The sequence below is a fragment of the Pseudorca crassidens genome, chromosome 21 (assembly GCF_039906515.1).
Source record: "Pseudorca crassidens isolate mPseCra1 chromosome 21, mPseCra1.hap1, whole genome shotgun sequence".
NCBI classification, from domain to species: Eukaryota; Metazoa; Chordata; class Mammalia; order Artiodactyla; family Delphinidae; genus Pseudorca; species Pseudorca crassidens.
In genome coordinates, this window is record NC_090316.1 from 12,220,308 (window position 1) to 12,246,751 (window position 26,444).

A 26,444-nucleotide genomic window follows, 5' to 3' on the forward strand; every position below is an offset into this window, starting at 1 on the left:
CAGAAACCAAATAGCGATGCGGCTATTATCCATGCAAATATACTCTCCATAGCTCCACCCTCTCTTGAACCCGGGTCGCTATTGCTTTACGGTAGTACGTCGTGAAATGACGGAGCGTAGCCGCGGTAATGGCGGAAGCTAGCCTTGTGCTTTGCGGCAACGACGTTTGCTAAGTCGGATCCTGATAGGCGCAGGCGTGCCGGAAGAGCTGAAGGTAACGGCGGCTCTGTTAGTGTCACGCCTTAGAGATTTATTTTTCAGGCTCTTTAGGATTTTTTTGTTTTCTCTTCTTCTTTTTTTTTTTTTTTTGAGTCTTCAGAGAGGCAAGAGTAATTTCTCCCTTCCACTGTTGGGAATCTGAGCTTCTGTTACTCTCAGAGAACCCCCTTTCCCGCATCTTTTCCTTTATACTTTTACTCTTCTGCGGGCTAGACTCTCCCTCGGTCCTCCAAGACGTCTCGCCGTTTTATTTGATTTTAGTTCTGTTCTTTGAGAGAATCCCAGCCCCGGAGTTATCTTTCCTTCCCTCTTTAGCGGACCCCTGCTCGCCTCCATCCTCGTCCTCGGTCTGAGGCATGGAGCCTGACGGCTCTCGGGAATCCCCACCGCGGGAGGGCTCTTCCTGTCCTGGACAGTGGCCTTTCTCCGCCCTCGGACAGGCCTTCTCCCAGATCTTGCACCAGTTTGCCGGTCAGGAATCCCGACGGGGCAAGGCCAGAAATGCAGCTCTTCGGGACCTCAGTGCTGTACTAGATGCCAAAGAATGTGATCAGTTGTTTGCGGGGAGTGACACCTCGCTCCGTGGAATGCCCGAGATGCTGGGGCAGGTGGCAAAAGCCCTGGGGAAGTATGCAGCTCCTCCCGAGGGGCCGGAAGGGGGAGGTGATCGTCACTCCGAAGTGGCCGAGAAAGCGGCAGCAGTTGGGTTACTCTTCCTTAAGCTGTTGAGGAAAGTTGAGACCGCTAAGAATTCCTTGGTTTGCTCTGCATGGAAGGCAGGCCTCCGTCACTTGGCAGGACCCATCTATATTTTTGCCATCACACACAACTTGGAGCAACCATGGACCAGCCCAAAATCTCAGGGCGTCGCTGGACAGGTGCTCGCCTTACTGCTTCAGGTTACTGAGTGTGGTTCTGTGGCTGGATTCCTCCACGGAGAAAATGAAGATGAGAAAGGGAGATTTACTGCGGTCATGGGGCTTCTCAAACCCGATTTGAATAAGTGAGTACTCCTGCCGTAAGGGCCACCGACTTAAGCTTCAGACTAATGTTTTAGAAGGTTAGAGCTCAAAGGAGTCTTGTGTCTGCATCAGCGACATAAAGGTGTTGTAAGCCCAGAACGGTTGTGATTGTGATGACGTTAACTCGGTAGTGGCAAGTTCGACATTAGAACCCAGGTCTTCAGACTTGATTTTCTAGTGCTTTTTCCAGTCCTGACAACTGCCCTGAAATTGGAAGTTCAGTCCCATTTATTTAGACTTAACTTTCTTCAGTTAGATGGGGTTGGGGATTTGGAGAAGATTTAAACTTCGAGAAGATTTAAACTTATGGTTTGAATTTAAACTTAGGAATCTTGAAGCTCATCGCTACTTACTAGATATGGAAGCGTGTTTGGGATGAAAAAATAAAAGTCCTTTAGATTGCTGTTAGCTAAAGTATTTTCTGTGAGTTTCCACTTGCTACTTTGTACATTTGTGTTTATGACCCTGGAGTGATGAGAAAAAAGTGAGTACATAACTGTCTTTTTACCAGGAATGTGGAGGTAAAAGGCTTAGTTTTGAGGATGTCTCTTGCTTCTTTTTATTGCTTCTGAATAGGACCAGTTTCATTATTTGCAATACAAAGATAACATTACCTGTTACACCATATTTGAAGATTGGTTATGTGTGTAAACTCACTTTATAAGCTATAAATTGCTGTTTGAATATTGATTCATTTGCTCCCATGTGGTAATAATAATAATAGTGATACTGAAGACATTTCCTTTCCTCCTCTCTCCCTTCTCAACACTTTCTCACTGTAACCACCACCATCACCACAGATTCTTTACATAGCTGTGGTTATAACTGGCTACTTTTTATCGGATATTCTTTAGACCCAGAGCCCTGGGTGATAAATGTATTTAGTGTAAGTTCTGTACGTTATTTTGATCTAAATCTTAAAAATGTATGTTGTTAACATTGAGTTATCTTATGTGGAATGTATTTTTCTTTCAAGTATAAGAAAATATAGTTAGCTTGAACTGGACACCATGTCACTTAATGTGGTTTCACATTTCCATTTAGGGACTCCTGGAAGAGTAACCCAGCCACCAAACATGTTTTCTCATGGACTCTGCAAAAGGTCACTCGACCCTGGCTGAGCCAACATCTGGAAAGGGTACTTCCCCCGTCATTGCTCATCTCAGATGACTATCAAACCGAGAACAAAATCCTGGGTGTCCACTGCCTCCATCACATTGTGCTAAATGTGGTAAGTGGCCTCCGTTCTCTGTCATCTGTACCGATGGTGCAGGCTGAGTCATCATGGCCATTCCTCGTTCATGACATCACTGCTCTACTGCTGCCCATGTTTATATCTTTTATTAACTGGCTTTCTGTTAATGCTGTCATGTGACTCTCACTTCACTAATTTATATTTTTCTCTCTGTATTTTCCTCTGCCAACCTAGTAGGTTGTATCTTATAGGTGATGTATATAAGGAACGTAGACCATCGTCAGACTGAAGAACCAGACTTTGAGTCATTAACAACTGACTTTCAAGGAACAAAAAATTCAGAAGCTGAAAGGGATTTTACCCAAATGTGCAATCTATTACTCAAGGAAACTGCTTTTTTTTTTTAAACTGTATATTATGGAGCTTTTAAAATATACACAGAAGTAGAGAGAGTGGTATAATGAATCCCATGTACCACGTTCAATCTCAAAAATTATCAACATTTTGCCAACCTCCGGAAGCTTTTAATTGGGTAATTTGTTTGATTGCAGCCAGCTGCTGATCTGCTGCAGTACAACAGGGCCCAAGTCCTATACCATGCCCTTTTCAACCACCTGTACACACGGGAGCACCACCTCATTCAGGTAATGGTAAGATTGGTTCATAACTCTGAGTCTGAGCTCTCAAATTTGAGTAGAAGGTGGCACTATGTGAATAAGAATACTTGGTACACATTTTACTCTTCTAGGAAGGTAAAGATGATAACTGAGAACCACTGACAAATTGAAAATATGGGGGTAGCAAATGACTAGAAAATGTCTCAATACCAAGAGACATCCACATTCCTGAGTCTCCACAGAAAAGCCAGTGTTTTATCTTCATCTGGGTCAATTATATATCACTTGGGGGCAGCTTTATGTCTGAAAAAGTTCTATTTTTTATTTTTAATTTTTTTTTAGTCTCACCAATTTATGAGCAAAAGAGAGATGGGTTCTTTTTCTGCTTTCCTTTTTCTTTATTTTCTCTTTTTGGCCACACAGCTTTCAGGGTATAGTTCCCCAACCAGGGATTGAACCCAAGCCCCCTGCAGTGGAAGCACCGAGTCCTAACCACTTGGCTGACCGGGAACTCCCAAAAATGTTCCATTTTTATTACTTTAAGTGTCTTCACTTCTGGGCTGCTTTTATATCAACACACACTCTGGGAACTCCTTGTATGTTGGGTTTTTTGTGTCATTTATTCTTTCATCCAGTAGACATTGAGTACCTACTGTGTGCCAGTAACCATTGTAGGTTCCAAGAATGAATGAGTCGGACAGGGTTTCTGACTTTAAGAAATCCTTTGGAGAGACATTTATGCAAATATATATACTGTATATTTAAATACAGTACAGAGTAATAAATCTATTAAAAGTTTTCTGTAAAGTGCAGTGGGTGTTGAACAGTAGGCAGCTAACAAGGTTTGGTGGTATTGAGGTGGTTTTAAGAGGATCGGGTAAGGAGGTGATATTTGCTTATAAAGGATGAATAAGAGTTTCAGGCGTGGTGTTTGGAATCACACCAGGACAGACGTAAACGATAGGGTCCTGGGCAGGCTGCGGCGCACAGCATCTGCTGTGAAGAGACCTTCAAGCTGGCGGAAGAGTAAGACTTGGAGATCACCTTCCTCCCCACAGATACATCAGAAATACATCTACATGTGGAACAACTCCTACAGAACACCTACTGAACACTGGCAGAAGACCTCAGACCTCCCCAAAGGCAAGAAACTCCCCATGTACCTGGGTAGGGCAAAAGAAAAAAGAAAAACAAGAGACAAAAGAATAGGGACGGGACCTGCACCAGTGGGAAGGAGCTGTGAAGGAGGAAAGGTTTCCACACAGTAGGAAGCCCCTTTGCGGGCGGAGACTGTGGGTGGCAGAGGGGGGACGCTTCAGAGCCACGGAGGAGAGCACAGCAACAGGGGGTGCGGAGGGCAAAACAGAGAGATTCCCGCACAGAGGATCGGTGCCGACCGGCACTCACCAGCCTGAGAGTCTTGTCTGCTCACCCGGCGGGGCAGGCAGGGGCGGGGAGCTGAGGCTCGGGCTTTGGTCGGATCCCAGGGAGAGGACTGGGGTTGGCTGCGTGAACACAGCCTGAAGGGTCTAGTGCACCACAGCTAGCCGGGAGGGAGTCCGGGAAAAAGTCTGGACCTGCCTAAGAGGCAAGAGACCATTGTTTTGGGGTGCGCGAGGAGAAGGGATTCAGAGCACTGCCTAAACGAGCTCCAGGGATGGATGCAAGCCGCGGCTATCAGCGCGGACCCCAGACACAGCATGAGACGCTAAGGCTGCTGCTGCAGCCACCAAGAAGCCAGCGTGCAAGCACAGGTCACTATCCACACCTCCCCTCCCAGGAGCCTGTGCAGCCTGCCACTGCCAGGGTCCCGTGATCCGGGGACAACCTTCCTGCAAGAACACACAGCGTGCCCCAGGCTGTTGCAACATCATGCTGGCCTCTGCCACCGCAGGTTCGCCCCACATCCGCACCCCTCCCTCCCCCTGGCCTGAGTGAGAGAGAGCCCCCAAATCAGCTGTTCCTTTAACCCCGTACCGTCTGAGCGAAGAACAGATGCCATCAGGTGACCTACACGCAGAGGCGGGGCCAAATCCAAACCTGAGCCCCGGGAGCTGTGCGAACAAAGAAGAGAAAGGGAAATCTCTCCCAGCAGCCTCAGGAGCAGTGGATTAAATCTCCATAGTCAACTCAAAGTACCCTGCATCTGTGGAATACCTGAATAGACAGCAAATCATCCCAAAATTGAGGTGGTGGACTTTGGGAGCAGCTGTAGACTTGGGGTTTGCTTTCTGCATCTAATTTGTCTCTGGTTTTATGTTTATCTTAGTTTAGTATTTAGAGTTTATTATCATTGGTAGATTTGTTTATTGATTTGGTTACTCTCTTCCTTTTTTTTAAAATATATACATATATGTATACTTTTTGTCTTTTTCTCTTTTTGTGACTGTGCATGTATATGCTTCTCTGTGTGATTTTGTCTGTATAGCTTTGCTTTTACTATTTATCCTAGGGTTCTGTCTGTCTGTTTTTTCTTTTCTTTTTTTTTTTGCGGTACGCGGGCCTCTCACTGTTGTGGCCTCTCCTGTTGCGGAGCACAGGCTCCGGACATGCAGGCTCAGTGGCCATGACTCACGGGCCCAGCCACTCTGTGGCATGTGGGATCTTCCCAGACCGGGGCATGAACCTGTGTCCCCTACATTGGCAGGCGGACTCTCAACCACTGCGCCACCAGGGCAGCCCTTTTGTATAGTTTTTAATGCTTGTTATCATTGGTGGATTTGTTTTTTGGTTTGGTTGCTCTCTTCTTTCTTTTTTTTATTTTTAACAATTACAAATTTTTTTTATTTTGATTATTTTATTTTTCCTTCTTTCTTTATTTTTTTCTCCCTTTTCTTCTGAGCCATGTGGCTGACAGGGTCTTGGTGCTCTGGCTGGGTGTCAGGCCTGTGCCTCTGAGATGGGAGAGCCGAGTTTAGGACATTGGACCACCAGAGACCTCCTGGCCCCATGTAATATAAATCAGGGAGGGCTCTCCCAGAGATCTCCATCTCAACACTAAGACCAAGCTCCACTCAACAACTAGCAAGCTACAGGCTCCAGACGCAGGCTGGACATCCCATGCCAAACAACTAGCAAGACAGGAACACAGCCGCACCCATTAGCAGAGAGGCTGCCTAAAATCATACTAAGTTCACAGACACCCCAAAACACACCATCGGATGCGGTCCTGTCCACCAGAAAGACAAGATCCAGCCTCATCCACCAGAACACAGGCACCAGTCCCCTCCACCAGAAAGCCTACACAACCCACTGAACCAACCTTAGCCACTGGGGGCAGACACAAAAAACAATGGGAACTATGAAGCTGCAGCCTGCGAAAAGGAGACCCCAAACACGGTAAGTTAAGGAAAATGAGAAGACATAGAAATACACAGCAGATGAAGGAGCAAGGTAAAAACCCACCAGACCAAACAAATGAAGAGGAAATAGGCAGTCTACCTGAAAAGAATTCAGAGTAAAGATGATCCAAAATCTTGGAAACAGAATGGAGAAAATACAAGAAACATCTAATAAGGACCTAGAAGAACTAAAGAACAAACAAACAGAGATGAACAACACAATAAATGAAATAAAAAATTCTCTAGAGGGAATCCATAGCAGAATAACTGAGGCAGAAGAAAGGATAAGTGACCTGGAAAATAAAATAGTGTAAATAACTACCGCAGAGCAGAATAAAGATAACAGAATGAAAAGAATTGAGGACAGTCTCAGAGACCTCTGGGACAATATTAAATGCACCAATGTTCGAATTATAGGGGTCCTAGAAGAAGAGGAAAAAAAAAGGACCGAGAAAATATTTGAAGAGATTATAGTTGAAAACTTCCCTAATATGGAAGGGAAATAGTCAAGTCCAGGAATTGCAGAGAGTCCCATACAGGATAAACCCAAGGAGAAACATGCCAAGGCAGATGTTAATCAAACTATCAAAAATTAAATACGAAGAAAAAATATTAAAAGCAGCAAGGGAAAACCAACAAATAACATAAAAGTGAATCCCCATAAGGTTAACAGCTGATCTTTCAGCAGAAACTGCAAGCCAGAAGGGAGTGGCAGGACATATTTAAACTGATGAAAGGGAAAAACCTACAACCAAGATTACTCTACCCAGCAAGGATCTCATTCAGATTCGATGGAGAAATTAAAACTTTTACAGACAAGCAAAAGCTAAGAGAATTCAGCACCACCAAACCAGCTTTACAACAAATGCTAAAGAAACTTCTCTAGGCAGGAAACACAAGAGAAGGAAAAGACCTACAATAACAAACACAAAACAATTAAGAAAATGGTAATAGGAACATACATATTGATAACTAACTTAAATGTATATGGGTTAAATGCTCCAACCAAAAGACATAGACTGGCTGAATGGATACAAAAACAAGACCCACATATATGCTGTCTACAAGAGACCCACTTCAGACCTAGGGACACATACAGACAGAAAGTGAGGGGATGGAAAAAGATATTCCATGCAAATGGAAATCAAAAGAAAGCTGGAGTAGCAATTCTCATATCAGACAAAATAGACTTTAAAATAAAGATTATTATAAGAGACAAAGAAGAACACTACATAATGATCAAGGGATCAACCCCAGAAGAAGATATAACAATTGTAAGTATTTATGCACCCAACATAGGAGCACCTCGATACATAAGGCAAATGCTAACAGCCATAAAAGGGGAAATCGACAGTAACACAATAATAGTAGGGGACTTTAACACCCCACTTTCACCAATGGACAGATCATCCAAAATGAAAATAAATAAGGAAACACAAGCTTTAAATGATACATTAAGTAAGATGGATTTAATTGATATTTGTAGGACATTCCATCCAAAAACAACAGAATAAATTTTCTTCTCAGGTGCTCACGGAACATTCTCCAGGATAGATCATATTTCGGGTCACAAATCAAGCCTTGGTAAATTTAAGAAAATTGAAATCGTATCAAGTATCTTTTCCGACCACAACGCTATGAGACTAGATATCAATTACAGGAAAAAATCTATAAAAAATACAAACACATGGAAACTAAACAATACATTACTAAATAACCAAGAGATTACTGAAGAAATCAAAGAGGAAGCCAAAAAATACCTAGAAACAAATGACAATGAAAACACGATGACTCAGAACCTATGGGATGCAGCAAAAGCAGTTCGAGGAGGGAAGTTTATAGCAATACAGTCCTACCTCAAGAAACAAGAAAAATCTCAAACAACCTAACCTTACAGCTAAAGCAGTTAGAGAAAAAAGAAGAAAAAAAACCCAAAGTTAGTAGAAGGAAAGAAATCGTGAAGATCAGATCAGAAATAAATGAAAAAGAAATGCAGGAAACAATAGCAAAGATCAATAAAACTAAAAGCTGGTTCTTTGAGAAGATAAACAAAATTGATAAACCATTAGCCAGACTCATCAAGAAAAAAAGGGAGAAGACTCAGATCAATAGAATTAGAAATGAAAAAGGAGAAGTAACAACTGACACTGCAGAAACACAAAGGATCATGAGATATACTACAAGCAACTGTATGCCAATAAAATGACAACCTGGAAGAAATAGACAAATTCTTAGAAAAGCACAACCTTCTGAGACTGAACCAGGAAGAAACAGAAAATATAAACAGACCAATCACAAGCACTGAAATTGATACTGTGATTAAAAATCTTCCAACAAACAAAAGCCCAGGGCCAGATGGTTTCACAGGTGAATTCTGTCAAACATTTAGAGAAGAGCTAACACTTATCCTTCTCAAACTCTTCCAAAATTTAGCAGAGGGAGGAACACGTCCAAACTCATTCTACGAGGCCACCATCATCCTGATACCAAAACCAGACAAAGATGTCACAGAAAAAGAAAATTACAGGCCAATATCACTGATGAACATAGATGCAGAAAACCTCAACAAAATAGTGGCAAACAGAATCCAACAACACATTAAAAGGATCATTAAAAAAATTTTTAAAAAAAGGATCATACACCATGGTCAAGTGGGGTTTATCCCAGGAATGCAAGGATTCTTCAATACATGCAAATCAATCACTGTGATAAAACATATTGACAAATTGAAGGAGAAAAACCATATCATCTCAATAGATGCAGAAAAAGCTTTTGACAAAATTCAACTCCCATTTATGATAACCCTCCAGAAAGTAGGTGTCAGGGGAACTAGCCTCAACATGATAAAGGCCATATATGACAAACCCACAACCAACATTGTTCTCAATGGTGAAAAACTGAAACCATTTCCTCTAAGATCAGGAACAAGACAAGGTTATCCACTCACACCACTATTATTCAACATAGTTTTGGAAGTTTTAACCACAGCAATCAGAGAAGAAAAAGAAATAGAAGGAATCCAAATCGGAAAAGAAGTAAAACTGTCACTGTTTGCAGATGACGTGATACTATACACAGAGGATCCTAAAGATGCTACCAGAAAACTACTAGAGCTAATAATGAATGTGGTAAAGTAGCAGGATACAAAATCAATGCACAGAAATCTCTTGCATTCCTATACACTAATGATGAAAAATTTGAAAGAGGAATTAAGGAAACACTCCCATTTATCATTGCAACAGAAAGAATAAAATACCTAGGTATAAACCTACCTAAGGAGACAAAAGACCTGTATGCAGAAAACTATAAGACACTGATGAAAGAAATTAAAGATGATACAAACAGATGGAGAGATATACCATGTTCTTGAATTGGAACAATCAACATTGTGAAAATGACTATACTACCCAAAGCAATCTACAGATTCAATGCAATCCCTATTAAACTACCAGTGGCATTTTTCACAGAACAAAAAATTTCACAATTTGTATGGAAACACAAAAGCCCCCGGATAGCCAAAGCAATCTTGAGAAAGAAAAACAGAGCTGGAGGAATCAGGCTCCCAGACTTCTGACTATACTACAAAGCTGCAGTAATCAAGACAGTATGGTACTGGCACAAAAACAGAAATATAGATCACTGGAACAGGATAGAAAGACCAGAGATAAACCCACACACATATGGTCAGCTTATGTTTGATAAAGGAGGCAAGAATATACAATGGAGAAAAGACAGCCTCTTCAATAAGTGGTGCTGGGAAAACTGGATAGCTTCTGTAAAAGAATGAAATTAGAACACTCCCAAACACCATATACAAAAATAAACTCAAAATGGATTAAAAACCTAAATGTAAGGCCAGACACTATCAAACTCTTAGAGGAAACCATGGGCAGAACACTCTATATGACATAAATCACAGCAAGATACTTTTTGACCCTAGTGAAATGGAAATAAAAACAAAAATAAACAAGTGGGACCTAATGAAACTTAAAAGCTTTTGCAGAGCAAAGGAAACCATAAAGAAGATGAAAAGACAACCCTCAGGATGGGAAAAACTATTTTCAAATGAAGCAACTGGGAAAAAGGATTTAATCCTTACCAAAGGGTTAAACTCCAAAATATACAAGCAGCTTATGCAGCTCAATATGCAAAGAACAAACAACCCAATCCAAAATGGGCAGAAGACCTAAATAGACATTTTTCCAAAGAAGATATACAGATTGCCAACAAACACATGAAAGGGTACTCAACATCACTAATCATTAGAGAAATGCAAGTCAAAACTACAATGAGGTATCACCTCACACCAGTCAGAATGGCCATTATAAAAAAACCTACAAACAATAAATGCTGGAGAGGATGTGGAGAAAAGGGAACCCTCCTGCACTGTTGGTGGGAATGTAAATTGATACAGCCACTATGCAGAACAGTATGGAGGTTCCTTGAAAAACTAAAAACAGAACTACCATATGACCCAGCAATCCCACTCCTGGGCATATACCCAGAGAAAACCATAATACAAAAAAGAGTCATGTACCACAATGTTCATTGCAGCTCTATTTACAACAGCCAGGACATGGAAGCAACCTAAGTGTCCATTGACAGATGAATGGATAAAGAAGATGTGGCACATATATACAATGGAATATTACTCAGCCATAAAAAGAAACTAAATTGAATTTTTTGTAGTGAGGTGGATGGACCTAGAGTCTGTCATACAGAGTGAAGTAAGTCAGAAAGAGTGCAGTCAGTCAGAAAGAGTGAAACAAATACCATATGCTAACACATATATATGGAATCTAAAAAAAAAAAAAAGATTCTGAAGAACCTAGTGGCAGGACAGCAATAAAGACGCAGACGTATAGAATGGACTTGAGGACACAGAGAGGGGGAAGGGTAAGCTGGGATGAAGTGAGAGACTGGCATGGACACATATACACTACCAAATGTAAAACAGATAGCTAGTGGGAAGCAGCCGCATAGCACAGGGAGATCAGCTCGGTGCTTTGTGACCACCTAGAGGGGTGGGATAGGGAGGATGGGAGGGAGACGCAAGAGTGAGGGGATATGGGGATATATTTATACATATAGCTGATTCACTTTATTATACAGCAGCAACTAACACAACAATATAAAGCAATTATACTGCAGTTAAGATGTTAAAAAAAAAGTTTCAACTATGGGGGGTGTGCAGAGAACATTCTGAAGACAGAAGAAACAAGTTATATAAAATCAGAGGTCGAAATTACCTTGTTTCTTATTTTATGCCTAGTCTCCCTCCTCCCACCTCAGTCTGTCACCTTTCTTTTTTAAATACTATTTTTGGTTTTGAGAACCCAGGCTGTGCTAACAGCCAGAAAGGTGTTAGGGCTCTTGAGATGGTGATTTAAGGAAAAAAAAAAAAGGAAAAAAGACATAAAAGAAAGAACAAAGATCCCGGGAGAGCTAAAAGGGAGTGCCTAGACATTGAAATTTCAGATAGGGCTGTGGAAGTGGATACAAATAGGATCATCTGAGATTCTGTTTGGGAGTGGTTTTATTGTAAATACTTGTAAATATCACTTAGACTCAGGAATTTACTGACAGTAGACTTAGACTCCTAAGTTTTGGGTTAAAGTCTTAGCTCTGCTATTCTTCCAATTTTATAGATTAGCAAAGAATCACCCTGAGAAGGTATTAACTTGAGATGGTCCGATGGAGATAAAAGAATGTAAAAAAAGTTTGAAAATGTAAAGTAATATACATTAAACTTATTACTAGACTGTTTTAGAATTCTATGACATGGACCCCAAGGATGGTAGATTAGTGGAAGTTGCTAGAAAAATCTGTGTGTTGTGAATACAAATTCGTTTACTACAATTCCTTTCTATTACTTCCTCCTAGGCTGTGCTCCTGTGTCTGCTGGATTTATTCCCCATCCTGGAGAAAGCCCTGCACTGGAAGGGAGATGCAGCCCGACCCACCACACATTGTGACGAGGTCCTGCAGCTGATTCTGACGCACATGGAGCCCGAGCACCGCCTTCTCTTACGCAGGACTTACGCAAGAAACCTACCGGCTTTCGTGAAGAGGTGAGTCCCAGGGCAGCTGGGCGTGGCCATACTCAACTTCAACTTCACTCTTTGGAGTCACATTTTCTCTGTCATTTTTAGGTTGGGGATCTTAACTGTCCGGCACTTGAAGAGGCTGGATCGAGTCATCATTGGTTATCTGGAGGTTTATGATGGACCCGACGAGGAGGCTAGATTGAAGATATTGGAAGCCCTAAAACTTCTCATGCAGTATACTTGGCCCAGGTATGACAGCCAGCAGACAGGTGTGCTAAGAGGGGCAAAACTCAGCCGATACTCCCTTCAGAACTTGCCCAGGTGTACATTCAGTACAAAGTATTAAGGACGTGCCATATATTTGAATACCTCCTGTTTTCCATACCAATTGGATTTTGAACTGTGAAAGTGGCATTGAAGATATAATATAGTCAGTTCCTTCAGGTGTACATTTCTCTGGATTTATAATGCATATTAGAATTTTAAAGGCCATTTAGCAGTGCTACAGTAGACGTACTTAACTTTGTTCACCATAATGTTTCTTAAATCTGATAGAGAATGGAGCACTCATAGCACATCACTGAACATCTGTGGTAATCAGAATACTGATCTGGGATATATTTGCTTAGCATTCCAACTCTGGCTCGAGGTAGGTGTCCCGAACAGCAAGCTGGAACCCAAACATGTTGGGTCTGCAGAAGGCTCTCTTGCATGACATGTTTAATTCAGCGAGAGTCCAGTGCCTCAGCAACACGTGCGTGTCTCTGTTCTGAGCCATATTCTCTCATCTCCTCATAATGTACCCCACAGTCACATTTGTAACGAGGCTGCATTTATTTGATTACTGTCTTTCTCCTCTACTGAACTAGAAGCTCCAGGAGGATGGAAGACTGAACACTTTAGTACACTGAGAACTCCAGAACTTACTCAGAACCTGGTATTAAGTACACAGATATTTTTAAAGTGACTGGAATAGATGCATGAATGAAATTGAATCAGACTAATACTGTCCAAGTAGAAGAGGTCAGCAAGCAAACGTAGAGGTCAGAAAATGAATGTCAATTATGGAGGGGCCGGGGCCTGGGGAGTGGGAAACAGCAAATTGTGTGTTGAGTGATGACAGGTGGAGGGCTGAGCAGCACACAAGTTACAGGAAAACACTTAATGTTTTTTAGATCAAGATGAGGGATGGAAACTTTTCTTCTCCCAGTCACATTTCTGCCCAGAAGTATAGTTTATTTATATTTTCACACTACAAGTTAAATTATTTTTCAGCTTCCTTAAGGCTTTTTAGTTTTTTTTTTTATTGTGGTTAAAAATACATAAAATTTACCATTTTAAAGTGTACAATTCAGTGGCATTAAGTGCATTTACAATTTTGTGTAATCATTATCATAAAAACTTTTAGAAACGCTAAGTAGAAGTAAATAGACTGGGCCTAACTGGTGGTAATCTAGGATCTAGAAATATAGTGACAGAAAACTCAAATTGACACGTAAGTCTCAAAAGCCAAGCTTATTTCCCTCACTGTATTTTTAATCTCCAGGCCTAAGACCGCATCAAAGCTAAAGAACTATGGACCATTTCCTGTTCTCTGGTCAAAAGTATAGGCCCCTGGTAAGGGAGGTCCCAGTTCTCCCTTTTCAGGAGGGGCTCTTTGCTTACGGTAGGACCATGCTTATGGAGGGAAACTAGGTATTCCTGGGCAGGCCAGAATGTCAGTGTGTATGGGCAGCATGCTGTAGAAAAAACCAAGGGCCTTAAAGTTCAGAAATCTGGAGTCTGGTCTCTAGTTCTGCTTCCAGCTCTGTGGTCTTAAATTTTGACTTCAGTTCCTTCATTTATGAAATGAGGGTTTTCTACTAGATGGCCTTTGAAATCTCTTTCAGTTTTAATATCCTGATTCGGAGTCTGAACATCATTTTTCTTCTTGATTCCAGAGTTCCCTGTAGACTTGTGGTCTTACTGAAGGCTCTCTTGAAACTGATATGTGATGTAGCAAGGGATTCAAGCCTCACACCCGAATCTGTTAAGAGTGCCTTGTTAGAAGAGGCCACAGACTGCCTGATTCTCCTGGACCGCTGCTCTGAAGGACAGGTGAAGGTAAGGGACAGTCTGCGACTTGGCTTCTGATAGGCTTCTTCATCCTCAGGTAATTCCTGTGATTCTAATTTACATTTAAGTGCCTGACCAAGTCTGTAAATGAACGTGGGGGCTTCGAGTCTCTACCTCTGAGCCTTCTAGCCTTCAATGGAGTTTGATTAATACCTTATTCTTCCTTTAAACCTATTCAGAACTGTTTAGACCAAAAGGCAAGAGGATCAGTGGATGTTTCTGGAGCCAGGACAGAGAATGGGCAAAAGGATCATGATCGAGAAATTTAAGTTCTGTTCTAGTGGTCTGAATGAAAAAAAAAAAAACAGGTTGAAATAATGGGCTATAAACCACCAAGGAGTAATAATTTAGGTAGAGTAAGCAATTCAGTTACCAGAAATGTTTCCAGTTTTTCAGAGGCAACTGTGTTTTCTACATGCTTACTTATCCACGTGGGAATTCTTCCTTTGGTCTCATATTCCACAGAAGTTAACTTCTCAAAGCCATAGCATACAATAGCTGTGTGTCCACGTATACATAATTTATAAATTACTGTCTCATTTCTTACCCCATTTAGAAATCAATTGAAAGTTATAAGGCAGCATGAAAAGAAATTCATATCCTAAAAATATTTAGGGGTAGCATGGTTTATTCAAATTATTTCATCTTGGCTTTTTAATCTTGGGCACTTTTCAAGCCCTAGATTTAATCTGATTCACCCTGACTGGTAGTAAGCTACTTCTCTGTGCTCCAGTAGGACATTTCCGTTTCTAAAGTTACACCTGTTCTGTGAACTGTGCCCTAGTGTCATCCGTCCTTCCTTCTTTGAGTATGGTACCAAGAAAGAACCACCAACGTAAAAGGAAAACACGTATCAAACAAACAAACAAACAAAAAACACACTGTTTGGTTTTATGTTTCAGGGTCTCCTGGCTAAAATTCCCCGAAGCTGTGAAGACAGTAAGGTGGGGAACTGTATCCGAAGAGTGCAGCAGGTTTCTGAAGGAGCTCCCTACAATGCAACTTAAGACTTGTATTACTTTCCTGAAGAGGAAAAGATTTTCTTTCTGTTCCAATTGTTTTAAATGGAATCATTTCAGGAAAAAGGTATATTTATATTAAACATTATAACTTAGATCTTCTTTTTCCTTCTTTCCTTTTTACTCCCATAGAAGTAGGGAAAAGAAAACATGAAAAAATTGAAGTCTGGACATTTCTAAATAAAGGGGGGAGGGGGAGGAATGCAGGGGGAGGATACCAAGGAAACGGGTGGGTAGCATTTAAAATTTAGAAATATTTACACCCACAAACTCATCGGTTACGTTTCTTGGGCTCAAGCTGTTACTCCAGCACACGTAACAATGCTATAAAAATACTCTGTTCACAATTTAGGCTTTTCTCCACTCCCTCCCATATTTTTTGCCCCACAGAAGTAGCATAAATATTAAAAACACAAATATTGTGTTAAAAACAAGATAAAGAGCAAAACCCAGAAGTGTGTATGTGTTTAAGATTAAAAAAAAAGGGAAGAAGTTCAAAATGTCCAGTCCTGTTTATAAACGTCTGAAGGGAAATCACGTGGTTTTGGCCTTGGCCTCGGGCTCTGTCTCCAGCTCGTACTCTATCTCTACGTATGCTTTTTTCCTCCTCAAAGGTCCTTTCAAGGGTGCTTTGCCTTTGTGTTTAGTGTCAACGGCCTTTTCTTCTTCCTCACTGGAGGATTTATCATCCTCATCTTCATCACCACTGGCGTCCAGTTTATCCATGTCCTAATGTGGGGAGGGAAAAAAATAGGAAAGACACTAGATTCATTCCCCAAACTGCCTATTTAGAACTAAAACTAGAGAATTTATCTGCTCTGTGTGACCAGAACTCCCCTCCCCCTTTTTTGTCTGAAGCCAAAGGACAGATTTTTACCCATGAACCTCACCTCAAAATCACTTATGTCACTCTCATCAACTTCATCATCTTCCACAAACTCTCTTTTTCCCACATCCTAAAATAAAATGTAACTATTATGTTCAAGATACATAATGAAAATTCAGCTTAGACATCTGGTTTTATTCTTTGATAAGTGCATCAATAACATAAACAGAATGAGAGTCTACTTACTAGGCAAGCAAAATCAACTTATTTCCAAGTTTAATACTTCTGAATTTAAAACACTTCAGGGATATCAATTCTCATGCCTGATTTAAATCATTAGAGATAAAACATCCTCATTTTAAATGGTTAAAATCAATATACAGTACAAGAGCAAACAATTCTTTGCACATTCAACAAAAAGTATTAATTTCAAATATTAAAAAATAGTTTACTACTAGGAAAAGTTACACCTGTGTACCTGTGTGAGTCTATTGTGAATCTACTTGTTAAATTTGCCCTTTACCTAAAAATACTATCATTTAAGTACTTCCCCTATATTAACAGTAAAATTAAGCCCCTTGTAAATTTCAGTAGGTTGCTTAATGTTATATTCCCTCAGCTAATAAGGACCCTTCATTTGTCATCTTGCAGGAAAAATTTTAGAATGCTAATAAATAAGATCAAATTGTCAATGCATAAATAGTTTGTTGGCTGAACCTGGAGAACAAAGCAGCCACTTCTGAACCAAATTAATCAAAAATGATAGGAAAAAATAACCAAATATCTATTTTGGTTAGGGAAATGAAAATGATATTCTCTCTCAATTACATAAAAATAGATCTCATTGGGCTGGTGGCGCAGTGGTTAAGAGTCCGCCTGCCAATGCAGGGGACACGGGTTCGAGCCCTGGTCTGGGAGGATCCTACATGCAGCAGAGCGGCTGGGCCCGTGCGCTGCAACTACTGAGCCTACGCTCTAGAGCCTGCAAGCCACGACTACTGAAGTCTGTGAGCCCAGGGCCCGTGCTCCGCAACGGGAGAAGCCACCGCAATGAGAAGCCTGCACACCGCGACAAAGAGTAGCCACCCACTTACCACAACTAGAGAAAGCCCGTGCACAGCAACGAAGACACAACACAGCCAAAAATAAATAAATAAGAAAATTAAAAAAAAAAAAAAGATCTCATCCCATAGATTACTGCTTGACAAAGCAAAAACACAAAGCTTACTTTATCTTCTTCATCATCTTTTTCCTCAGCATCTGAAGAGCCACTGTCTGCCTCCTGCTGTTCCAGGGCCTTGTCGAAGGCATGGATGGGGAAGTTGTAGATGTCGCCATACTAAAGAACATAAACGTGGGTCAGCTTTAACCACATTTGGATCTTATGCTTGAAGTCCACTGTCCAACAAGTATATTATTTTCCTCAGTGATCAAACAAGAATAATTAGTAATATTACTATATTATTGTCAGGCCTAGAGCCAGCAGTGTCTTTCAAAAACCCATATTTGACATTTAAATAATCAGCGATTAATACCAAACAGGCACCTTCTATGAAGGATGGATACCAGATCACTTAAAACTTAATAGTCTATAAAACCCATGGATTGGAACAAATGTAATTTTGCTGATAAAGGGGAAATAGTAGGAAAAAGTAAGTTTTATTCATGTTGTTTCTGTAAATGACATAAGTTTTTCAAAAGACAATAAAAATTCATTTTAAAGAACCTTAAAAGTCTAGGATGAATAGGCAGGAGGATCGAAACTGTACGGCTTTTATAGAGAGATCTGGAGTTGTTGTGTTTGGGAGGGGGAGTTGGGAATAATGGCAAAAAAGGAAAGGTCTCTCTACTGAAGTATCAAGAGTAACTAAAGTATTTTATGTGCTTGATCAGGAAACTAAAATGAGGAAGCCAGGGCCTATATGATATCTATTTTATTCCAGTAATAAAATCAAGGTGAAGATCTTTCTAGCATCCTTAAAAATAAAACACATTTCCCACTATTCCTACATTTCCTAGCATATTACCACCTAAAAAATAAAATCTGTACCCCAAAGTTCCTAGCTTCCTCACCGTATCTTGTTTCAGTCTCTCTAGCAATTCCTTTTCGATGGCGTTGTCCAGCTGAGCAGCTATTAATGCCTTTTCCTGTAAGAGAAAAAGAGCAAACCCATTTACTTCATTAGACTCATTTTTCAGCCTGTAGAAGTGGGAGAAATCAAGTTTTTATGTGAAAGATGTAATCCCCTTTTCCCTCTTACTGTAATAGGAACTCCTGCCTATCCAACCAGATATATGTATCTTTAAAAAAATTCCTATGGTTTTATGAATAGATTTTTTAAAATAGTTTGATCATTTATTTTTATTTTTTTAAATTTATTTATTTGGTTGCACCGGGTCTTAGTTGCGGCTCGTGGGCTCCATGGTTGTGGCATGCGTGTGGGATCTAGTTCCTGGACCAGGGATCAAACCTGGGCTCCCTGCATTGGGAGCATGGAGTCTTAACCACCGCGCCACCAGGGAGGTCCCTTACGAATAGATTTCTAAATTAAATTCTACAAATTCTTTGACAGATACACAAAGCAAGTAGGTCTACATACATTTAAGTGTCTCAGAAAATTAGAAGTCCTGAAGCAGACTCCATAAAAGCTGCGAAAAGGAAACAGAGACCTTCACCCATTTATGCTTTCTAAAACGGTGTTAGATTCCATGTGATAGATAGAAAGTAGATCAAAAAATCTCTTCAGTGGTCTTTTGTAGGAAATGATACATGGTATCAACCTTTACACAAACAAAACATAAAAATGTAACCTCAATCTGCCTTTCTTGCCAAAGACTGTGCATTAATTTGAGAGTAAAAATCATAGAGAATGTTAGTGTTACACACTGAAGCTATGTTAGGATGAACAATGCACAGGATCAATTACAAGGCAGGGAGACTGGGAGCACACAGAGCAGTTAGAAGGTTACTGTGATCTACATTTTTCTCTAAAGCGGGTGCTCACACCTCAGGGGTGATACACTGAGATGTAGCAAGCAAATACTCAAAACTTTTTTGTATATTTTTTTCTTTAAGATATTAACTATTACACATTTTTATGCACACTCACATAGCTGCCTTGACTCTGTCCATAAAGGAAATAGTTGTGTGTCACATTACAGTGAGCAAGATATGCCAAGGGAAAAAATACTGCACAAGAGTTTGAAAGTGGTGGCCTCACTCCTTTATTCAGATTACTGCAGCCTATAGCTATTTGCTTGGTTAAGTGTATTTACAGATGATACTGAATACTTTGCAATAAGATAGGGAGTAGTAGTTTTAAAGATGTATGCTGGTTATTTAATGATTTAGTACTTTAAAAAGAGTTGTAGAACTTAAAGAACCATGCATTTTTCACAAAGAGAAAAATGTTCCAGATTTGTCAACCTTTTCTAAGATGACAGATGGCTGTCAGCAGTATGTAACGTAGCAGAAGTTTTTTTGTTTGTTTTTATTTTTGGCTGTGTTGGGTCTTCGTTGCTACACGCGGGCCTTCTTTAGTTGTGGTGAGCGGGGGCTACTGTTCATTGCAGTGCGCGGGCTTCTCATTGCAGTGGCTTCTCTTGTTGCAGAGCACGGGCTCTAGGCGCACGGGCTTCAGTAATTGTGGCTCGCAGACTCTAGAGCACAGGCTCAGTAGTTGTGGCGCACGGGCTTAGTTCCTCCACCACATGTGGGATCTTCCCAGACCAGGGTTCGAACCCGTGTCCCCTGCATTGGCAGGCGGATTCTTAACCACTGCGCCACCAGGGAAGCCTCTGTAGCAGAAGTTTTAAAAAATAAATACACTCACTGTTCTTTCAAAGGAAAGGCAATATTTTAACAGTGAGTTTGAAAGAATTGTTTTTCCAAAAAAACCTTGTTCTGTGGCTAGAACATTTAAAAAAGTGATTACATCTATATGTGACATTGCTGAAAACGTGTCTTCTATAAAAGCTGCAATCACACACTTAAAAAATTTGGAAACGCCATTTCCTAACCCATTTAAAAATCTTCCAAATCTATTTCAGAGGGCTTCAAACTTATTTGGTAAAAATAGAAAATTTTAATTTCTTCTGAAAGGTTTGCAAGAATGCCTGTTTTGACTCAGGGAGGATGAAAACTCACTAGCCAGATTTAAACAAAAATGTCTGCATAATTGGTGGTGGAGAATGAAAAATGAACAGCAAGTACTAAATGCAGGCACTCAAAAATGCCCTCCTGGGCTTCCCTGGTGGTGCAGTGGTTGAGAGTCCGCCTGCCAATGCGGGGGACATGGGTTCGTGCCCCGGTCCGGGAGGATCCCACATGCCGCGGAGCGGCTGGGCCCGTGAGCCATGGCCGCTGAGCCTGCGTGTCCGGAGCCTGTGCTCTGCAACGGGAGAGGCCACAGCAGTGAGAGGCCTGCGTACCGCAAAAAAAAAAAAAAAAGGCCCTCCTTTCTCTCTGTCTCTGAGCTCTCTATCACTTATAACAGCGCTTAAAGGCAAATTTACACTGCTGAGAACCAAACCTTCACTTCACTACATCACAAACTTTTACTTGTAATACACCTATTGGTGCAAATATACATGTATGATAACATTTACAAGTAATATATTGGGGAGCATATGTTCAAAAATTTTACTGATGGGGTGAGTGATCAAAAAAAGTTTGGAGATTCAATCCTGGGTTTCGGCACCAAAAAAATAAGTTTGGAGACGAATGATGTAACAGGTTTGAGATACAGAACTCTATGTGATTAATGGAAACAAAAGCATCAAGATTATTAAAGCTATTCCTTGATAGGATATGACAAATGATGAGGTAAATGTCTGTTGGTGGAAGGATGGTAAGCAAAGCAAATAGCTAGAATTACTGAAAATGTGAACTTGTCAGGAAAAGGTAATTTCTGGGTCTTAAAAGCATAAGAATACTCAGCCTGAGTGAGGTCTCATGAGGTGGACTGGCAGACTGCTCTCTATGACAAAGGCTGGAATTTCCTGACTAGATTCTCCATGGATAGCAAAATATTATCATCACTGTTCACTACTTCAGTAACAAAGCTGACAAGTTTACTTCAAAGAAACAAATAATCCCAATTAATCCCTATTAATCCCTTACCAGCAATTTCAGAACCCCAAAAACCCAGTTTAGATGCCTAACATGACCTGAACTGACATGAGGCTCCTTAAAAAAACATTTTTTAAATTCCATCTAGTGTGGATTCATCTAGTGAAACATTGTTATATTTCACTGCACAGCTACTAGTGTGTTTAATGAGAATGCTCAAAGCTGGCTGAGGGTAATATGTAAAACATAAGATTGGCAACATACCAGAATTCTAAATGTGACCTCAAGAATTTCAGACAAGGAGTTGTGGATCTCTATTTAAGGTATTTTTTCTGTTCTCCATTACACATACCCCCAAAGTATCCACATTTTAACCTGCCCTGAAAGTCATAATCTTCAGATATGGAATATCAGATAGCATATGCAACTAATACTGTTGTCCATAATCTAGGGCCCGAACGGTTCACAGACAGCAGTGACTGAATCGTTCTCATGAGACCTGACTACCTGACTACAGCCCTACCCTCAATGAAAATACAGAACCTACGATTATCAGAATAAGTTACCTCTCTTCTTTTTTCCCTCCGTTCCACCTTCTTACTCAAAGGAACAAGTTTCCTCCTACGGGAAATAAAACACATGATCAGAAACCCCAATTACATGTTCTACACGTTCCTTTAAAAAAAAAGATAGAAGAAAAAAAAGGATTGGAATTGATTTTGTAGGGCTCAGCTAAATATAGCAAGATTACATAAAATTTTCTAGATAGTTAATGCTATAAAAAGTCAGGCATTTTTACATATATTTGACATTGTTCATATACATGGCTGTTTCAGGATGCCTTACAATGCTAAAGATTAATGCTTCCGCAAGATAAGAAAAAATAATTTTCTACAGAAGATTGACATCTCTAGCTTTCTCTGCAGGTCACAATGAATTAGGGCCTATCACTCCTTAAAGACGGCATGCAATTAATTCTGTGGATTTCATATCATTTAAAAAAGTAAGTTTTCAGTGAACCCACAGTAAAGTTCTTACACTCCATTTCACATTTTTAAGATCATTTTCAACTCCCTAATTTTAGGATTCCCTCAGAGTTAAAAAGACAATTTACTGAAGCTGATAATCAAGCTGTAGTCTACTGTTTTTAAAATCCTGCAAAATTAAAGGGCACAACTTTAATCTGTGGTAAAGCTACTGCTGCTTAGCATGTCATAAAAAATTACCCAAAGTTGAACTTAACAGAAAACATTACTAGAGGTTTCACAATATCTCAGCTTCATAATAAGATGCATGGAAAGGTAATCTAAAAACAAATAAATGAACGATCAGTACTCACTGCCGCTTTAGTGTAAGTTTTCTAATTCGAATTAGGTACTGGGTGATCTTGGTGAATCTCTGCTTACATTTGTGTCGAATGAAACGGGGCCAGTAAATTAGATTTTCATCTATTTGCTCCAGTGCTTTCTCATAGTTTTTATGAAGCCGGACCTGTTAAACAGAAAGGAAGCTTGAAGGGCAAGGGTCATATTAAGTCTTCGCTGTTAACGACACTTATGGGGCCTAATAAGGACGGCTCCAAGAATTTAAGGTAGACATGGTCAAGGAAGTGAGAAAAGCATGTGGCCTTTTTGCTCTTGATCAATGGTCGTCATGATTTTATGTCCTAAGTCTTACCCGTTCCCAGAGACGCCTAGGGAAAGCTGCTCGTTCTATAACCTTCATATACAAGTAGCACTGTCCTGCAGGATAAATAGTTTTATTATTATTTACGGAGAGACTAAAAAATACCCTTTTAAAAGCTGTTGAGTACTTCTCTTGGAAGTTAAGACCGAGGAGTTACCTTTCTCTTCTTTGATAGTGGCATACTGACTGTTTGCCAGGGGACAGGACGACCGATTACACAGTCCAGTCAGGCTGTATTCATTTCTGCAAAAACTCTGAGTCTTGGTTCTAGAATGAGAGGAAAAGAGCAAAGATTCTAAGATGGGATGCGAAGAGGGCAACTGACGGAATCTGTATCCAAGTTGAAAATCTAGACTCACCTTATTTTGAAGGAACAAAATTGCTTGTTTCCTAGTGTATCCCAGATAACCTGCAAGACAAAGTAGAAACCCATTTCAATTGCTCTTACCTAGCAGATGCCATATTAATCCAAGAGAACAATGCGCTAGGGCAGCACCCTGCTTTACTGAGGAAATGAGTCTTTGAAGAATGAGAGGGCAAAGAAATGCTTTGTAAAATAGTCTGATTTATTTGTTTTTTTACACAAATAACAGATTCTTGTAGGAAAAGTAAATACAAATTAGCGATAACCATAACCTTACTGCCCAGAGATACAATTTCGTAGTTTTTTTTTTTTTTTTAGATGTTGGGGGTAGGAGTTTATTAGTTTATTTATTTATTTTTGCTGTGTTGGGTCTTCATTTCTGTGTGAGGGCTTTCTCTAGTTGTGGCAAGCGGGGGCCACTCTTCATCGCGGTGCGCGGGCCTCTCACTGTCGCGGCCTCTCTTGTTGTGGAGCACAGGCTCCATACGCGCAGGCTCAGTAGTTGTGGCTCACAGGCCTAGTTGCTCCGCGGGATGTGGGATCTTCCCAGACCAGGGCTCGAATCCGTGTCCCCTGCATTAGCAGGCAGATTCTCAACCACTGCACCACCAGGGAAGCCCCAATTTCGTAGTATTTTAATTTGTATATTATACCAACTAGCGTGCCTATATGTATATTTTAAACAATATGAGATTATATATATAGTAGTGACTTTTTTTTTTTTTTTTTACTTAATGTGTTCATTATGCATCGTTGTCACACACTACTAGATTTTTGGATATACGTACCACACATACCATGATTTTACCTCATTGACAAGGAAGATCCTCTGTTGCTATCCTCCACTAACTCATATGCTCTATATTCATTCAGCATTTATTGTACACTTAATACTTATGTAAGACACTGACATTTCAAAGTCCTGACACACAGGAGGCACTCAGGCACGTGCTGAATGAAGGAAGGTACAATCCTTAAAAAGATTTTTCTTTCTAGCTACAGAAAAAGAGATGTAAACAAAGCATCACAAAGCAGCAATCTAAATGCCACAGCAGAGGTGTGTAACAGCGTGAGAGCCTTTGCGTGAGCTGCCTGGAGGAAGTGGGAAAGGCTCTGAAGTAGTTAAAGGGAAAAACACAAAGAAGCATTAAAGAATGGAACAACTTTTTTGGAATTTTACGGGATGTGTGTTTGGCAGGGGATGGTGGGAAACAGGTAAGAGGAAATGAAACTGGAGAAGTAGGAGCTAATTCTGGTTTGTGGCTTTAAATATCATCTCCAGGTTGATGACTCCCAAACTGTCATCTCCTGGTCAAACTTCTCTTCAGAGCACCAGATTTGTATATACATGCAGCTGCTTACTTGACATCTCCACTTGAATATCTAAAAGGCATCAAACACATTCACAGGTCCAAATGGAGGTCTCAATTCTACACCTCTCAAAAGAATACTGGGTTCCTTCCCTAGTCTTCCCCACCTCCATAAATAAAACCACCACTGAAAGGTTTGTTCAAATCCAAAAATCCCTTGATTTTTCCCTTCTTCATTTCATCCATAACCAAGTCTTGCCGGTTACAATGATAAAACAGACCTGTAATTCATCCATTTCTTTTCATGACCACTCCCACCTTATTGAAGCTACTTTCATCATGCTCTAGTCTCCTTGCTTTCATTCTTTCTCTCCTTCGAAAGCCTTTCACACAACTAGAGACATTTTCACAAACGTAAATCAGATGTCACTTCTCATTAAAAAAAAGCCTTAAAACACCTCCTCCAAGACTCTACATGATCTTGTCCTGCAAAGATACCCAACTTCACTCCCTACCTTTCTTCCCTTGATTTCTATAACACAGTCACACTAATGTCCTTTACCACATTCCTTCTCTCTTACCTCCAGATCTTTGTATTTTACTGTTCTTACTGCCCAGATTGATTGCTTTTCCCTCAGCCCCCAGTGGCGGTTCCTTCTCATCTTTTAGATCTCGCCTCAGATACCTTCTATTCAGAGAAACCTTCCCTCATCAGCCCTATCCGCATCAACCTGATGTTTCTTTCATAGTATTACACGGTTCAACTGTATTTAATTTGTTCACATGTTTATTGTCTCCCCCGCCAGAGCTACAGTAAAATAGAGATCTTTTGCCTGGCTTAATAACAACCAAATCTCCAGTAATTACTCTTGGCACACTGTAGGCGCTTGAATATATCTCATACAAATAACTAAACGAATAAGTCTAGGATGCTTCCAAAATTTTGACGCGGGCAGAGAGTGGAGCAAACGTAAAAAAAAAAAAACCTAACACAGGAAAAGCAGGTTGAAAAGTACGGTGCACATGGTTGAAAAGGATGCTTAAATTTGGTGTCTAAACTTCACCGTACCGTCCCCTAGGCCGCCACCCACCCCCTACCCCGCCGCCTCCCGAGTCCCCAGGGGACCATACGCAAAGTCCTTCCTTGCTAGGCACCAAGGCCTGGATACACCGACCCTAGGGGTTGAGGTGGCGGTGTCCTGACCCCTTAACCCCGAAGTGCCCGGGTAGACACGTGAGGGCCCCACGCTCGGAAATCAGGGCTCTGGAAGCCTCGCTTCCGGAGCCACCCTACGCTAATGGGCCAGCTGAGTAGGTGGCTTCTGAGTCTCCTAAAGCGAGCGAGACACACTTCATAAAACCCGGGTGGCAGCGCAACAAGACTCACATCATCTGACTGCATCTTGTCAGCGGTTCAGCGGGCTGAGCCTCGGCAGGACAGGGAAGCAACCATACTGCTTCCGGAGAATCACTTCCGGGAATCCCAGTCTCGCCTATCGCGAGAGTTCTGAGTTCTGCAAGGGGTATTACGCGGCGCTCCTGCACTAAGGAGCGGTCTAACTTCTGCGTCCGCCGCTAGGTTGCCGCCGCCACTGGACTGTCACCGCGCGCT

The 26,444-nt window shown here is 40.9% G+C and overlaps 2 protein-coding genes across 4 annotated transcripts; one reads left to right on the forward strand and one right to left on the reverse strand.

Annotated features, from left to right (window-relative positions):
- The first annotated feature begins 182 nt into the window (after nucleotides 1-182).
- TTI2 (TELO2 interacting protein 2) lies at nucleotides 183-18,747 on the forward strand. 3 transcript variants are annotated; one of them, XR_010939498.1, is made up of 8 exons: nucleotides 183-1,222; nucleotides 2,286-2,472; nucleotides 2,988-3,080; nucleotides 12,278-12,465; nucleotides 12,547-12,690; nucleotides 14,382-14,544; nucleotides 15,459-15,642; nucleotides 17,659-18,747. XR_010939498.1 is itself a non-coding variant. In XM_067721547.1 (7 exons), the coding sequence occupies exons 1-7, from the start codon at nucleotides 576-578 to the stop codon at nucleotides 15,561-15,563; spliced, it is 1,527 nt and encodes a 508-aa protein (XP_067577648.1). In that variant the 5' UTR covers nucleotides 183-575; the 3' UTR covers nucleotides 15,564-15,672. The 3 variants fall into 3 exon arrangements, 1 of the variants encoding a protein (XP_067577648.1); XR_010939499.1 differs by lacking the exon at nucleotides 17,659-18,747 and adding an exon at nucleotides 17,240-17,579; XM_067721547.1 differs by lacking the exon at nucleotides 17,659-18,747 and having other exon boundaries at nucleotides 15,459-15,672.
- MAK16 (MAK16 homolog) lies at nucleotides 13,722-26,424 on the reverse strand. Its single transcript, XM_067721557.1, has 10 exons — nucleotides 26,220-26,424; nucleotides 23,518-23,567; nucleotides 23,316-23,425; nucleotides 23,150-23,214; nucleotides 22,812-22,963; nucleotides 22,039-22,093; nucleotides 18,475-18,549; nucleotides 17,630-17,740; nucleotides 16,466-16,531; nucleotides 13,722-16,304 (listed from the first exon to the last, which is right to left on the reverse strand). Exons 1-10 carry the CDS (start codon nucleotides 26,232-26,234, stop codon nucleotides 16,110-16,112), a joined length of 894 nt encoding a protein of 297 aa, XP_067577658.1. The 5' UTR covers nucleotides 26,235-26,424; the 3' UTR covers nucleotides 13,722-16,109.
- Between the last annotated feature and the right edge of the window lie 20 nt (nucleotides 26,425-26,444).